Genomic DNA, 17,465 nt, shown 5'->3' with positions numbered 1-17,465 from the left:
AGACCCCTTTGGACCCCCCACATGAGGTGGACATATCCCAGTCTCAAGCACTTCCCTTCTTGCTGTAAAGATGCTATGAAAGTATATTCCAAAAGTATTTCAACCCTATGTAGTTGCTTTTTACATGTTGGTGCTGTCTTGTAAAGCTTGGAAAGTATTGTCTGAATGGGTCTGAATATTCTCAAAATTGAGTTTTCAGAGTACAAAACCTCCAGGGTTTCTAGGGAGAGACCCCCTAGGACCCCCCCCCCCCTCCACACACACACACACACACACACATGAAGTGTGCACATCCCAGTCTCAACCTCTTCCCCCTACCTCTTACTGTCTAGATGCTATCAAATTGTATTTCAAAATTTTTTCAACATTATGTAGTTGTTTTTTACATGTTGGTGCTGTCTTGTGAAGCTTGGAAATTATTGTCTGAAACGGTCTGCTTTGTCTCACAATTTGACTTTTCAGAGTAAAAAACCTAGGGCTTCTAGGGGAAGACCCCCTAGGACCCCCCCCCCCCCATAAGTGATATTCATATTCCCTTCTCAAGCTCTCCCCCTACCTTTCTCTGTCAAGATGTTATTACACTCCTTTTGGAATATATTTACCCTGTGTAGTCAATAATTATATTCATGATAGTGCTAACCCGGGATCTTATAAAGTAGATGCAAGACTGTCAAGCTGAGTCACGATCAAAAAGTACCTGTCATGTGAATATATTTTCTTTTTTTTTCTTTTTTTTTGGGGGGGGGTCATCATGTTTTAGAATTAAGTTATGGGGGGGGTGTCAGTCTGAGTTTGGTTTTACAGATAGGGAGGGGGTCAGTGACTTTTTGTCCACCCGATTAAGAATCCACCGCTCCTCTCGGCTGGAGAAAGTGACCGGTCCCTAATGTAATATATTAGAAGATCAAAGATAGTGCTGCTGCTGATAATGCAACATAAACAGACATTCTGTTAAAACCTACACTGTTTGACTCAAGCGACGAAACATCTCAGCACCAACACAAATGTCCAGCCATTGCTATCATTGACAAGCAGAACAAAAATGACTTGGTTGAGTGAAATCGCCATTCCATTCGATGCTCATATTTCGAAATGTTATGTCACTAAGTTTGAGAAATACGTACAATATATCCCATTACCTTGATATTCGGGTCCGCATCCAAAAATCAGCGCCATTGGTATTTTAACAATATTCAGTGAATATGTTGTTTGTTTTCTGATTGAAAAAGAATGCTCCCGGTGCAGTTAGTGCAGGTTTAATCAAATTATTGTAAGATGGTAATATTGATTGTCGTGTTGCATTAAATGTTGAAAAGCCACTAAATGATTATAAATTTTGAGGTATATGAACAATCAAAATCCAGTCCTAATAAACTATATATGCAAGATATTTATTTTATGCGTTTGATAAAAACAGCATCCTTTCTACATGACAGAATTTTCCTATAGCTAATTTTTGCATTATACTCTTTCAATTCCTTAAATTATGTTTTACACTATGTATGTGTTGTACCTCTGACCTTTGGCGTTATTTTGACTGTTTTTTCGAGATTATACGGTAAGCCAGTGGTCAGAAGTGCTTATTGACTAATAAACATATTGACAATCAATATATAAGCTTGCGAACAAGATTATTTTTTTATTTTTTTTAAATTTTGTTTAGGGCTTTTTGCACTGTATTGAGTTACAAACACAGACTTGGTCTTTCTTGTTTTATATTAGTTTTCCAAGTAGGCATGATAAAATTGTTCTGTAAATGAACAGCTCAAAACAAATACTAACTCCCCATCCATACATCATAGGTCCATCTGATTGATTCTAGGACTATTTGTAGCGATACCTGTCTGTACTTGTTCATGCATTTTTCATTATTTAGGCTGGTCTGACTGTCTATGTTTGTTTGTCTGTCTGTCTGTCTGCACAAACTTACATATGTGTATGTACGTACGTATGTATGTATGTATGTATGTATGTATGTATGTATGTATGTAAATGCGTCATTTGTTATGTTTTCGTGCCAATGTCACTTCTTTGTACACGGCTTAATAAAAAAATAAAAAAATATGTATATGTTTGTATGTATGTATGTATGTATGTATGTATGTATGTATGTATGTATGTACGTACGTACGTATGTATGTATGTATGTATGTATGTGTGTATGTATGTATGTATGTATGTATGTATGTATGTATGTATGTATACAAGTAATAAATGCCGTCCGGGTAAATACACGCCGACGTAGGAGGCGTGTATTGCCAGGATGGCATTTATCTTGTACCCCGGCTAATAATTCGATGGTGTCATATTCTTACCAGGAAAAACTCCATACACTCATTGTTTATGTTTTGATTTTCGATGAGACACCCTGACGCCAACGTGACTTCCAATTGAAGCTGACACGTGTCAACAAACTGGATACACGCCTGTGTCAACATTCAATGTCTCACACGTATATCGCTATGTTGCACGACGAAAATAGCAATTACATCCCAATGGACAGAGTATTTCATACCACTATGTATTTGCTTGATATTATTACGCAGGACATTCATACTACAAACTACTCAATACAATCACATCCATCATGTGTATGCACCTAGTGATATGAAATTTAATCGCCACTGATAAAACAAAACATGGCTACTGACATCAAAAATACAACTTTCAGCGAAATTGTGTATCTGTGTCTATTAAACAAGACTAGCGTAAAGAAACAGCATATTGATTACATGCAAATGAAATACACCATTCAAACTTTTGAAATGTCGTGTATTACTGTGCGTGATATCATAATGCAAGTCTTCGAGGTGGGCACTTTTACTTTTATATATTAGATATGATTTGCTACGTTTGCCTTTGTCAATATGTAGTATTTAGCACCTAGCTTACTCTCATGTGTACGTAACTTGGCTTTGAATGATAACATGTTTAAAACACCATCACTTCACTTAGGAATTACACCTCTTCACTACCTGTCATTTCAAAAATACCAGACACTAGCAAGGAAATAAGTTCTTATTTGCAGTCCATATATCATTCCCAGAGTGTCCATATAATGACCATCTGCGATCAGAGCACATACATTTTTAGCATATCTCTGTCTATGATTCGTTAGAGCGTATTTTTACAACTAAAAGTGATTGCATTTGCGATTCTTGAATACGTAGTGCAAGGCTTATATCCACCACGGCCTCTTGGTGGTGCATGCTGTACCGGTGCTTTCACAGTGTTATGACTGTAATTGTCTCTTCCAAGCCCCACTATATGAGGTACACAAGTATAAGAACAAACTACTCGGTATATAGAGAGATACACTACATATTTACATCGACATTTGTTTCAGAGAACACAATCAGTTTGAAATGAGTGTATAGTAGTATTAACATTGCAGTATGATACAAAGCCGGTATGTAGTGAGAAAAATGCTCTTTTATTCACTTAAGTTTTTTAGTGCTATATATCTGCTACAGCCAAAGTTCTTTCATTTCCTGTTTTTGACATGTTTTATATTAGCATTTATGGGTACAAAGAAGGTATGGCCTAACAAAAAACTGTGGCTCCGATTATTCTCAATTTATTGTACAATAGGTTGGGTAGGTAGATTTTTCATTTCATTTCCTTAATTCATTTTTGTTCATATGTGAGTGTCTTTAGGTAGTTATGCTTTCCATATGGTCTCTGGGTTATTGGTTTCTTCTCCTCAAATGTACAGCCATAACAGATTAGAAGAACGGTTTTATATTTATTAAGTTGATGTCAGTTTCCGCATCTACTATTTCTTGAAAGATTTTACAATTTTCGCTATTTTTTTTTTTTGGAATACGAAAAAAAAGTTTAGGGTCGGCGTGAAAACTAGGTGGGGTAGGGTAATCGGAACCAATCATGTTTGATTGTTTTTATCGATGAGAACTATAAGGGTTCAAACATCCAACTCACAAATTACATTGAACTATTGATCTCGCTGCTAAATGATTTATACAATATCAGCTTCGGCAACACGGCGTTTATCAGTCACACGTTGATAGCATTGGTTGTGAAAACAGTGTGTGTTTCGCCATTCTAGGTCAAAATGTCCTGCTCTTTACCATAACTCCCACTTTTCGACACATTCAGTCAATCTAGTCCAAGAAACTTCAGTGAAAGAGCAAATGGTTTCTTTTTCGATAGCTTTCAGATGACAGACACAACGTTGTTGTATGTCGGTCATTTTGTGTCCTCTTGTCAGACGCATTCCTATCTCATAACGCAACAGCTAATCGACTTACTTATTACATATACGGTTTGGTAGCCGTTTGTGAGATTTCATCTCATAAGCATATAGCGTGACTCCTAAAGTTTTACACTGAAAATTACACTAAATTTGTTGTAAAATGTGTAGATCTTATCATTTCAAATTTGTCTTAAGTCGGAACTACATATTAATAATGAAAAATGCTGGTTCGAAAATCGTACATTTGGTTATTACATTACATGGACACTATAGCTACTACAATATTTGTATATAACATATTCAGTGCATCATAATTTCCATGGAAATGAATAGATAAAATATACTTTGTATACCTCTAAAGCCTACCTACAAACTCCTATTATATATTATTATGTAGAATAAGATACTATCCTGATTATGATAGACTTTCTACAGCACTACTGATACAGCTTAAATGATACACTATCCCTTCCTCCTATCTCATCATTTGGAATGTGTCATCACTTTTCTGGATTACAGAGTAGGTGATAAGATAGCCCTTCCTTCAATTTTTCCATCTCGAAGTTGATATATCAACTGCACAGCATCCTTCAATGGATATACCTTGTATGGTATTGGATAAACCTATGCAATTCAGTTCAAGAAAGGCGAAAATTCAGTTAGCATTCTACCAGTGGATATATCTTGACTTCCAAGGCATAGTTCATCAAATATCTTTGATTCCATCTGTACCTTGATTCATTCTTTTTGTTCATTCGTGCACCCTCTCAAGTTTAGCCATGGAAAAGGTGACTTGAACTGTCTTTTCCAAATTATTCACATTGAATGCAAATGATGATTAATCCGATAGCTAATTGAGATTGTTTTCCAACTTTGTCTCCGCATTAACTCTAATTGTAACATTGCCAAATTTGCAGTATAAATCCCAGAAACAATACATGCACATGTGGTACGGTAGCCAATTATATATAGTTATTCACACTTGTCAAAATGCTGCCATTTACCTCCCAAGGCCAAGTTCAAGTTCGGGTAACATTTAAGTGTATATAGAGAGTTGTCTGGCATAGCTAGGAAGTTATGTGTACTAGAACAAACGACTTGTCGTATACAATCCATATTGCTCCGTTAATGTAATAACACTAGGATATTGACAGAACGCTAAATTGAAACCCCTGCTATCATACACTTGAACACACACATGTTCTAATCAATTATTTGGTTTCGCTCTGCTTTTCGGCAAAAATACTGATTCTAAGGAAAGTAATGGTTTCAATGGAATCGAATGCACCTAGAAACTTACTTTTCCATTAGCAACTAGCTGAGTCAAGTCCTTCATTTGTTGTAGACTACCAACTAAAATTGCCTGGACACAGTAGCTGTGGAGAACTGCTTCAAATATAGGTATTTCTTGTCTGATACCAATACCATGTAAACCAATACACATCAAAGTTCCATGCTGCAGTATACAAATAGATCCAGGCATTGGCTTTGAAGTATATATCATTATGCAAATATTCGTCATATGCTCACACCACCACGAAAGTTAATTGATGGTCTGAGAGAGATGTGACATCATTTAACCTAGGTGGATGGATTGCAATTGGTATATGTTGCAATGATCACTATTGTGGGCTTTGCATTTGTACAAGGCATTGTCAATTGGCTGTTGCTGTATGGATGTGGTCATGGTTGCAGTGTACAAGAGTACTCACAATCAAGATTTTCTTTTGGTGCTGGTGTATTTCTCTGCAGCTTCATGCTAATATGGATAATAGTGAGCATTTTTATTTTACTCATTTACTCGTACCGTGGCGTGTTTTCCCATTTAGTCAACATATAGAATAACCATAGCTTTTTGACCGGTGTTATCACAGGTATAATTTCAGATAATTAAATGTTTTATGCTCACAACCTGGTCTTCATTCAGGAGTTAGCGCCCCACACAAACCGAATGACATCATTTGTTTCGAGCGGACACTTTGATAATAGGAGAACGAGAGTAAGGATATTTGCTTTATCGTTTAATACTTAGGCATGTCATTGGCACTATTAGTATTTTACCTCTTTCAGAGCTTTCAATCCAACATCAAATGTCTGCTTGCTACCAACAAAGTCGAGGACTATATGAGCACCTTTTTCAGTGAATGCTGATGAAATCTTGTTGACCATTTCGTCTTCAGAATCCTCTTTAAGCCAGTGTACTATGCCAGGACTTCCTGCCTCCATAGCCAGTGATAATTTACTCTTCTGTAATGACACATTATGATTAGCTACTTAGAAGTGAGGAGACTGAAATGGAACTACGCAATTACAAAAAGTGTGTCGAATAAAAGGTAAAAGCATGCACATACTCACTATACCTTGTACATTCTTATCCTCTTATCTAAATTAAAACACCCTCAATATTGAAAATGGTTGATTGTCTGGCGTCATGAGACATTAAACAAATTTTCTCGATAGCATATCAATGCTAATTACAAGTCAACTTCTAATATTAAATGGTACTAACAGAAATGTTACTGAATTGCCATTAATTCAAATTTATAGCACTGCAATGAAACAGATGTGGCCATGCCCTTCTAACAATGGTGTGTCACATTTGTAGCAAGTTTAAGCCCACAAAGTTATATGTCACCAATCGGCCAAGTTTGAATGGCATTGGATAGAATATGTTAGAGATCTGGTTAGTGAACTGGCACAGATATTCACACGTACATGCATGGATTAAACCCAGTACCTCCAACCACCACTTTGTTCTTTGAGCCCTAATAACTCACCTGAATGTCAGCACATACCAGCTCCACATTATCATACTTTGGCAAAACAAGTGATTTCAGCAATTTCACAGCAGATAATCCTAATCCACCTGCACCAATGATTAAAATGCCACATTTATCTGAAAATATAAACAACAAACATACTCATTTTCAAAAGAGGTTGTTTGCAAAACAAAAAGATGAAACTCTTTTGTGTCATCGTCGGTTTTCCATTTTGTCTTACGTATTCCCCATGCACTGTCTAGTTCAACGAGTTTAAGCTTCGCTTATAATAATACGACTGTTCAGAAGAATCTTGAAATGACTTTCAAGATATAAAGAAAATCTTTTTTTTAAAAGTATTCTAATTCTGAATCTAATGGCGCTAATTTCAATCAAGGTAGTTTAAAAGACTCATTAATTAGTAAAATGTCGCAGAATTACACAATTGTATGACTGTTATGGTAGATAGCTAGACTTTTAGACAGTTCGTGATACAACCCTCTCTTTATCAGAAGCATAAGTTACAGCAACAACTGCTAGTGATCCTGTATAGTAAGTGAGACATTCCTGTTCATTAGTTCAAACTGAATCTCATATATTTTGAGTAACTGTTATCATATCAGTGTCAGGATCCAATAGAACTAGAATCTTTTGTTCAGGAACAATTTTTTATATTTTAGCTCTGCTAACGACCTTGTAATCCTAATCAGACATAGGCCTTTGAACCAGTGTGCAATGTAGCTAACATACTAGCACTTGTCAGGGAGCAATTATTTACCTCTTACATGAAGAATAGGGTCAATCTTTGGAATTAAAGTTTGAACTGCATTATAAGAAGTTAACATTCCGCATCCAAGTAGTCCTGCTACTTCCATGGGAACAGTTTCAGGAACCTTAACAAGAAAAGTCAGTTTTGGAATGGCTAAATACTCGGCATATCTGAAATTAAAAAGATAAGCGATTTCATAAAGCTTTATATTCTACAAATGTATTATAAAATAATTTACTATTTGGATTATTAATCATGGTGCTATGCAGTAAAATGTTTTTATTCGGTACATTTTGATAAAACATACGTCATTCTCAAACTCAGATCACAAACAGGCAGTTAGGAACGGAGACGGTAATGGTCTTATAAATAGAATTTACCTCATTTGTAACAACTTTCAATACTGCCCCTGTCTCTTACGATTTACCTTCCAGGAAACCTTACAGGAATGAATTGTTTTTAACAGAATAAACAATTACTTCCATTTCAATTTATGTTTTTGTCTTAAATTAGAAATGTCTTGTGTTTCAAAGCAAAAATGTTGATGAAACACAATGTAATATTTTATTTAATGTTAATATACCAAATTTCCTCATGCAAAAGTAATAGACTTGACAGTCTCAACTATTTGACTAGAATTTGCATGTAATGTTATAAACTACCAATGTGTCAAAGGTCAGTATCAGCGTTGTCATGTGAAGTATGGCTATGACATGAAACTTATTTAGAACATAATATCTTTAAAGTGAACAAAAATTCTACAGGGCTTTGCTGAAGACCCAGTCTCCTTAATTTTTTTGCTTCTGTGTGAAAAGTACAATGGTACAAGCAGAATTCACATTGTATCATTTAAGAGTTAAGACTCTTGAATGAACTTTCTATGTGTTATAGTTCCTAAACTATTGTATAAATAGGTAATTTTTACAACAAATTTGGCTGTCAATAAGTTAAAAGTTGTATTAGTTAGTGCATGACTTTTTTTCTGTTCCGAAGAAAAGCAAAGGTCACTCTTAAATACCGCAAAGTGTCTGCTTTGTAAAACAAACAGCTTGATTTTAATAATTCACCCTGAAAACAAAGGGCAAAGGTCGAATTCAAGGCCTTAAAAGACAGCTTGCACATGATAATATATGATTAGACATTTGAATGGAGTCTCTATGTTCTACAGGTTTTGAGTTATGTGGTGTTTTACAATAGAAATATGGTAGCAATTCAGCAACTAGTGACATGAGCGCAAAATAGTGGTCCCATATAATATGGGATATATACATGTTAGTTTGTATTTTGACATATGTGAATATTCCCGATTAGTGACCTTTTTCTGGTCATATATCATTAATTGCACATATCTTAAAAGAATTTGCAAACATATTAAATGCATTAATAAATGCATTTATGTAGTGAAATGAATGTCTGTAACAAAACATTTTCTGTTACACAAATACTGTTACCCTCCAGCTCCTGTAATTCCCAGTTTAAGATGGTTCGACCGACCCTTATCACAATAACTATAATGGCCAGTTTGACAAGGTTTACAGTTTCCACAACCAATCCATGGATACACAGCCACCTGGTCTCCGATAGCAAGTCCTTCAGGATTGGCTGCTGCCGGACCAATCAAATCAATGATACCAGCGACTTCATGACCTAGGATGCAAATTCATAGGTTTACATTTCCTTTTCTAATTATTAAATGTAATTGATGTTGTTAATAGTGAAAAAAAACAATAAATCGATGCTCATTTCGAAATAAGCACATGTATTGTCATTAGAATCGCAATAAACTAATCGCAATAAATCGCCCATAAACAGTAATGGCAAAGAAAGAATTAATAATTACCAAATATCAATGGCAGGGGCTGTCCTCTTTTCCAAGCATGGACGTCACTGTGACACATACCACAAAATAGCACCTGATGACAAATAAAAGGAACATTTCAAAGTTAAATAAAAATGTGACAGAATTTTCATAAACTATAAATAAATCACACAATTTACAACACATTCAGTACACGAGCGCAATATATATATATAAAGCAGTGCTCTATACCGCAGTGGCAGAGCACAATAGCAGACAAAAACTCCACACTAAACAAAAGAACTGAGTTGATATCTAAATGCTGACACGAGAATAAGTTTTATTTGTCCAACTTCAATAGAGCATCTATCACCTAAACTAAACATGTTAACTAACGGAACATCAAAGCCCGACATGTAACAACCCGCCAACACCTACTTGTCCGCACCCAATACCTCACACAATAACAACCAACACCTTCACACACACAACACCAACCCACACATAGACAATATTTAATAGTGATGATATTTCTATTGTCTGCTCTCAATATATACAGCTCACCTAGAGAGTAGAAACCAGTTGTCTGATGATCGCACTATGCGTAAAACTCCGAGTTACAACCAAGAAAGAGTTCCAGAACCACCAGAACTATATATATGTATATATATATATATATATATATATATACATATATATATATATATATATATATATATATATATATATATATATATATATATATATATATATATATATATATACACACATACATATATATTTATACTACAAACTACTCAATTTAATCGCCACTGGTAAAACAAAACATGGCTACTGACATCAAAAATACAACTTTCAGCGGAATTGTGTATCTGTGTCTATTTTGTCCATTCCGTCTTCAGCGAAATTGTTTATCTGTGTCTAGCGTAAAGAAACAGCATATTAATTACATGCAAATGAAATACACCATTCAAACTTTTGAAATGTCGAGTATTACGAAGCAATAGTAGTACCGTCTACCTCTCGCAAGTTGTAGTAAAATACACCATTCAAACTACAGTGCAATATCGTCCACAATTATTGTGACTTTTTTGTCCATTCCGTCTTCATCCCTCTCATCGGCCCAACTATTCCAAACTTGCATGGTGAGCTAGTATGTGTATTTTATTCACCTTCTAAATACACTCTGAGGTAATGTTTATTATTACGAAAATAGTGTTCAACTTGTGAACGGAAGTCTTATCTGTTCAGTCACAGTCAGGGGTCATGTTTTTGTTATGATTGTCTGCGTCTAATCACTCTTCCCTGGATGCCATTAATTGATCTCATACACAGCAAATACACTCCCGCCACCGACATTTGATAAATTTGCTACTCTGCTGATACACCGGTCTTCACGTTTTTCCCTGATTGGTCAATAGCCCTCATTTGTAACTGTCAGTCGAAATTTAACGCCCAGCCGGAGTACAAATATATATACACACATACATATATATTTATATATATATATATATATATATATATATATATATATATATATATATATATATATATATGCACATACATATATTTATATATATATATATATATATATATATATATATATATATATATATATATATATATATATATATATATATATATATATATATATTCTACTAACGAATTCACTTACAGCGCTTACAACGTGCCAAAAATACGGCAGCAAGGATTATTACGCGCACCAGGAAATTCGAACACAAAACCCCTATTCTGAAACAACTTCATTGGCTTCCAATATCTCATCGTATTGTTTTCAAACTTCTGCTCATCACTTACAAAGCCCTAAATGGAATCTCTCCACGATATCTCAAGAACTTAATTACACCTCGTTCTTCATTACACACTCTTCGTTCATCGGATAAATGCCTTCTGCATGCACCCAAATGGAATCTGGTTTCCTATGGTCACCGCTCCTTCTCTTCAGCAGCTCCTGAACTTTGGAACTCTCTACCCCTGGGCATTAAAACCTCTCCCAATGTTAACATTTTCAAAAGACGCTTGAAAACCCACATATTTCAGAGAGCTTTTTCATCTCCTTTCTAACTCTAAGCGCCACTGAACATTGTTTTCTTTGGATATTTGGCGCTATATAAATTATATATATATATATATATATATATATATATATATATATAATATATACTGTTGTTGTTGTTGTTGTTGGTTATGCGTGTAATGTTAATACTGCACATTTATAATATATACGCCTTACATTAATGTATGTCGTGATCATATATCTGACTGAATTATTACCCCTAGCACTTCTATGTCATATTGGTGCCCTATATAAGTTTATCAACTCCTAGGGGAGCATACAATCTATCGCAGTCACTGTAAACGCATATGGTATGATTAAGGCATTCGCATTGCAATCTGTGTCTTCTTTTTTTGTTTGTTTGTTTTTTTGGTAGTAAGGTTAAGATAAGAGAAACAAGTTGTTTTTTCCCGTTTAGTAAATAGTATAGAGTCAAGTGAATGATACATTTCTAGTATCAGGATTCGTGTGATATTTTAATTCTTAAAGGAAAACCACAAACTAAGAAATACTACGTGTCACTGTGAATCTGACTATCGTCAACTATGATTGATATTGCATACATGTTTTTACATTTTGGTAACTCTACATTTCGAAATGTCAAAAGTGCAATTATGTATACAGCAGATATAGTACTATTTATATAGTACAAGATTAACAGCAGCGATGCGTAGGCAAATGTGTGGATAAAACTGTTTCTAGTCACAATGACCATGACCATAAGTATACCCAAATACCACCTGTCTTATGCTGAGATAGGCGATATATGTACTACAAATTGTATACTACCTATAAAACCTTGTATACTACTTTCCTAATGTGTCTGCTGCCAGTGACACCCACCTTCACAATAGCGCCCCCTGGTGGCAAAGAAGGTATTTCTTCATCTGTGACATACTTTAGTTCTGCTTGTCCAGATTCCACCATTTTCACACATCTCATAGTTTTACTTTCGGCCATCTTGTTTTTCCTCTTTAGAAACTTAAGAAAAATTTCAAAAATTTTAATGAAAATGAGAGATAAGTAATTTTATTCAAGACTGGTTAAAAATAGCTTATTTTACATGGTTATTACGAATTGGATGTTGGCCCATATATTTGCTTACCACCGGGTGTATTGGAGACACTAAAAATGGAAAGACCTCTTATATATCGACAGGTCATACTGCCGTAGAAAATGGTTGACTTCTTTTCGAGGGGGTGTACTAACCTAGAAAATGGATGGGGTGTGCCGCTGTCATTTTAAATCAATATGACAAATCCGTTCCCGGACAAAACAAACACAAATATCTCGCCCCTTTTCAGAGAAAACATGCAACTTGCGAATGTAACATGTAAGACAAGAAGTTGACATCGATCCACACACGTGCAAGAAAAACATAACACCAATAGATTTTATGCAGTTGAGCTACAATACCACTGGTAATATTCCTATGTCTTCTTCCAATGTTACTCGTTTGTGTTATAATTTCATTGAAATTAAAATATCCTTAATACGAAATGAGGCTTTCTATTATGACACAGAAGAATCATTTGTGTGTAAGATTTTTTTTAAACATAATACATTCGGTACTTATTCTTTATTTACATTGGATTGAAGTCTAACGTGTTAGTTAGTGACAATCGGACAGGCATGTTACAGAGTGACCCCTAGGGGTCCAATGGTTGTGACCTCCAGCTCAGACTACTAACGAATTCATGACGTAAACATCCATTGAATTATAGGTAGTGACACTCCCAGTCGTACAAAAGAATCCTAGACTGCAGTCACCGGTGACGGTGCTTCCTGAACATTCGTAAATACTTTAACCTGAATAATGTGAATGATTTGTACTGGGACCATCCCTGAATAGAATATTAGGTCACTAGTGACTGTGTTTTAAGACGGAATATAATTAATTACGTTTAAAGACTGTAATGTATGGTTCACGTGACAAGTAAGCGTGTACAAAACATGGGCGCTAAAAGCATATAGGCAAGGTGATGACACCACGGTTGTTTTGAGCTACCTGTGTTGCTCTATATGTCCAACGGTCATGGAAGTCATCACGTCTCAGTTACACTTTAAAACGTAAAAGACAAAATACAAAAAGTACTAAATTATCCTACCTCGATAATGTGCTGGTTACTAATGGAAGGAATCTTCCTTCTTTGACCACCTTTGCTGGCACACTAATTCTAAAAGCGACCTTAGCGAATTTGGGTCAACTAGACAGTGGAGCAAAGTACACGAACGTCGAATATTTAAAATAATGGTTTGTGTCATATTTAAGGATGTCACGTCTTTCCAACCTGGCTATCTTACTGCAGTAACTATGAACAGTAGAGAAGAGTTGAGGAGCTGTGAACTTGTTACCATTTATCGGCCTCTGGCATTTCTTTTAATGTTTTGAATCATGGCTAAGAAAGAGTAAGGCTGGGGTCAGAATTTACGGAGTGTGTGTGTGGGGTGGAGAAATCGGGGCCCCATGAATAATATTGAGGGTTCATAGGGGGGCATGAAAAGTCTGATGGTCTGAAGGCGGGGGCGAAATATTTTGCTCATAATTTGAACCAAATTAATTGAGGATCAGATACAAAAAAAAACAATAAACTTAATCAATTATTCAATGAAATTATATTATTCAGTTACAATATAATTAATTCGTACTTCAGATCAGCTGTATCAAGAATCAAATACAAAATAATGCGCTTAATTAATTATTCAATGGAATTAATGTATTCACTGACAGTATACTTAATTCGAAGTTCAAATCATCTTTATTAAGAATCAAATACAAACCAATACACTGATAATTCATTAAACAACACCACAATAAGTACCACTTCATTGCATTCATAGACATACCATTAATTTCTGTTACAATATAAGTACACATGAAAACCAATAAGAACGATCCTATGGACTCGACATGAAAATAAGAATTTGGGTTTCTTTAATATTCGGTTTATGTTGACATGTAGTTGTTAGCAGGACTATACGATGGCAAACGCATTTTTAACAATATGGCAACTTTCAATTATAAACTGTCTAAGTATCAGGACAAAAAAAAACCCAAATGATATTTAATACCAAACAGCAAACTCTATCAAAATAATTCTCAAATATATTCACATTGGCAAGTACACTACCTGAATTGAAGGGAATACATAATCTAATGAGCTCGAGTGTGTACTTACTTATTATTGATAGTACCAGCTTTGGTGCCACTGTTAGCCAATGGACTACTCAAATATTAGCACAGTTTACGAGGGATTCAAATAATTTACTAGACAAAGACCTGACTCGTAGTTTGATGTGGGGTGGTGAAGTGGGTACGGCGGTTGTGATATCAACACGTACGGTGCCCGTTAGAGGCTTAAATAGAATACTTTAGTAGACCATTCAATACAGACACTATAGTTTCTCATTACATATTAAAAATTTCGATAGGAAGGAATGTCTATATATACCTTGTGATGTAATAAAACCCATACAGCAATTACTGAAGCAGGCGACTTCGAGACTGATACTGTGCATAACTGATAAGATAAATTTGTAATGTACGGGCCAATATACTAAATATAGGAGAGACTTTAACCAAAGCAATCAAGGTTCGGATCAGAGAGTTGTCTTAGATTAAGGTGCACACAGGATCAGTTAACGACGGTGGATGGTAGTCTATATCAGGTTTGTTGATGTCTTAAAGGGTGTCTTATATGGCGATAGGGTGAAAATATTTAAGAAAGTTTTAATACCATTATGACAGTAAAAAGGTTGTTGGTGCATCTGATTGTTGGTTGAATGCATGAGTGACCTCTGGGGGTGAGGGAGTGCTTGGGGTTTTGCCCCTGGCAGATCTGGAGTTTTTTGCTTCTATTAAGGCAATAGCATTTGAGGTAACATTTCCGAGCTTCGAAAAGCTAACATAAATGTAAGTTTTAAATGAGTTTCCCATGTCACATAAGAATGGTCCCGTAACATTGTTATAGGGGCATTAATATTGCATGTTAAGTCTCCGGTATGTTAGAGAACTTATGTGGTCATACCTAGTGTATAATAGAAACTTTTTAATCTGATGAGATGTGGTGATTTGTCGTGTCAATAACATGTAGTGTCCAAAATAGAGTGTATTAATCCCTTTTGACAAGTTCATACTGACGAGTAGAACAATTTAGATTAACTTCTTTTATAAACTATCTATGAAGATTACCATTACGAAACCTTCAAGTTCACCTTTGCCCCAAAGTGCAATATAAGTGAAGCATTGATTGTGAAACAGCTAAGCATTTACATGACATGCTCTGTAACTAGTGTGCTTATAGCTAGGTAATACATGTATATGTATATGTATAGTTATGTTTGAACTAATAAGTAAAGAATTCATGTAAGAAACAGGGATAAGAACAAATATTTACATGTACCACATTTCAGACAAGGTTATATGCCATTGTAGAAAGGGGATTTTTTTCTTCCATCACAATCCAAAACACAATGACCCCCGTATCTGCATGACCCCCCCCCCCTCCCACTGCCAATTTCAAAAACGGGGTGACCCCCCGGCCGACGAAATTGACCGGTCCCTAAAGGGGAACAGGGTGAAAGAGTGGAGATGTTGACTTTGGTCCTGAGGTTGTTAGTTTTGCGCTCATCTAGTCTTTGGGAATTCTGGCCTTCAGCTCAGCCAGTTAGACCCAAACACAGGCATTGATACAAACACAAACTTACAGTGGTGATAATAGTGGGACACAACAAATACCTTAAAAACTATCAATGTGGTGGGAATCTTACTACAGAAAAATTAACTGTCTCCAGTGGGAATCGAACCCGACTACTAATCTTATAATCTTGAGCTCTAACAACTACGCCATGGGGAGGCAGTTTTAGAAATGTTTTTCATTAAAATATTTGTACAGGGGAGGGTCATATTTTCGAGAAAGGACAATGAGGGAAGGCCCCTTTTTAGTACAACGGACGGAGGGAGGGGGGATAAATTTTATGCCACAGACCAGGGTTGATTTTCCCCGGCCCTCCCCACCCCTAGCAATTACATTACTGAATGCTACTTTAATACTTTTTTTTTTAAGTTTTAAATATTAACTGTTCTTCAATTCGGTCACCGTCTTTTGTCTTACTGAACGGCTTCGATCTACATCTGCACCGCTGTAACGATGTCGCCTTCAACTCTTCCGTAGATTCTCACTAGAATGCTACTTGGATCTTACTCTCTCCAACACTCTCGACACATGGACACATAAACAGAACTTCTCAGAGAAGGAGATGTAGCTTTATTGAGCTCTCTTAGCTCTCAAACCAAATCTGCTAAAACTTACAGTACACAAGTCAATTATATCCTACCCCATTTCCCATAAATCATCTGTGCTCCAGCCCTCTACACATTATTGGATAAAAGCAGTCACATGAACCTACATTGAATCCTAATTGGCCAAGATATGGGATTATGCAAATCCACTATTAAATTAATGGCATAATGCCCTGTTTGGCCTGGGCCAAGTGTAAAGGGATTTATATGTTTCCACACCTGTATATATTTACTAAACAATAAACTAGTTAATTTCCTTTGAAGCTCACCTACATCCCATTTACTATGTTGTCTTTGATTCTAAGTTCACTTTATATCTGGCTACTTATATATTCCTTTACATAATAGGATTACACCCTCTTTAGTTTCAAGTTCAATGTTTTCATATCATTAACTGAAGTTTGACCTTGATGATAAAACTTAACCACTACTCTATGACAACCGCCAACCACTTTGTTTGATACAATGCTATCAGTCATAAAGTCGTAAGTTGTCTGCAGCTTTGGTGATTTTTAGTGTACTTTTCATAGACTTTTACACACTAAAA

General features: G+C 35.5%; 1 protein-coding gene across 1 annotated transcript; it reads right to left on the bottom strand.

Annotated features, from left to right (window-relative positions):
- Window positions 1-2,673: 2,673 nt before the first annotated feature.
- On the bottom strand, window positions 2,674-13,819 carry LOC144439715 (alcohol dehydrogenase-like). The gene is made up of 9 exons (XM_078128951.1): window positions 13,725-13,819; window positions 12,460-12,597; window positions 9,582-9,654; window positions 9,193-9,388; window positions 7,751-7,911; window positions 6,991-7,109; window positions 6,275-6,460; window positions 5,514-5,669; window positions 2,674-4,837 (listed from the first exon to the last, which is right to left on the bottom strand). Exons 2-9 carry the CDS (start codon window positions 12,574-12,576, stop codon window positions 4,727-4,729), a joined length of 1,119 nt encoding a protein of 372 aa, XP_077985077.1. The 5' UTR covers window positions 12,577-12,597; window positions 13,725-13,819; the 3' UTR covers window positions 2,674-4,726.
- Between the last annotated feature and the right edge of the window lie 3,646 nt (window positions 13,820-17,465).

This window comes from Glandiceps talaboti, chromosome 1 (assembly GCF_964340395.1).
Source record: "Glandiceps talaboti chromosome 1, keGlaTala1.1, whole genome shotgun sequence".
Classification (NCBI taxonomy): domain Eukaryota; kingdom Metazoa; phylum Hemichordata; class Enteropneusta; family Spengelidae; genus Glandiceps; species Glandiceps talaboti.
This window is presented reverse-complemented; position numbering and strand designations above follow the sequence as displayed.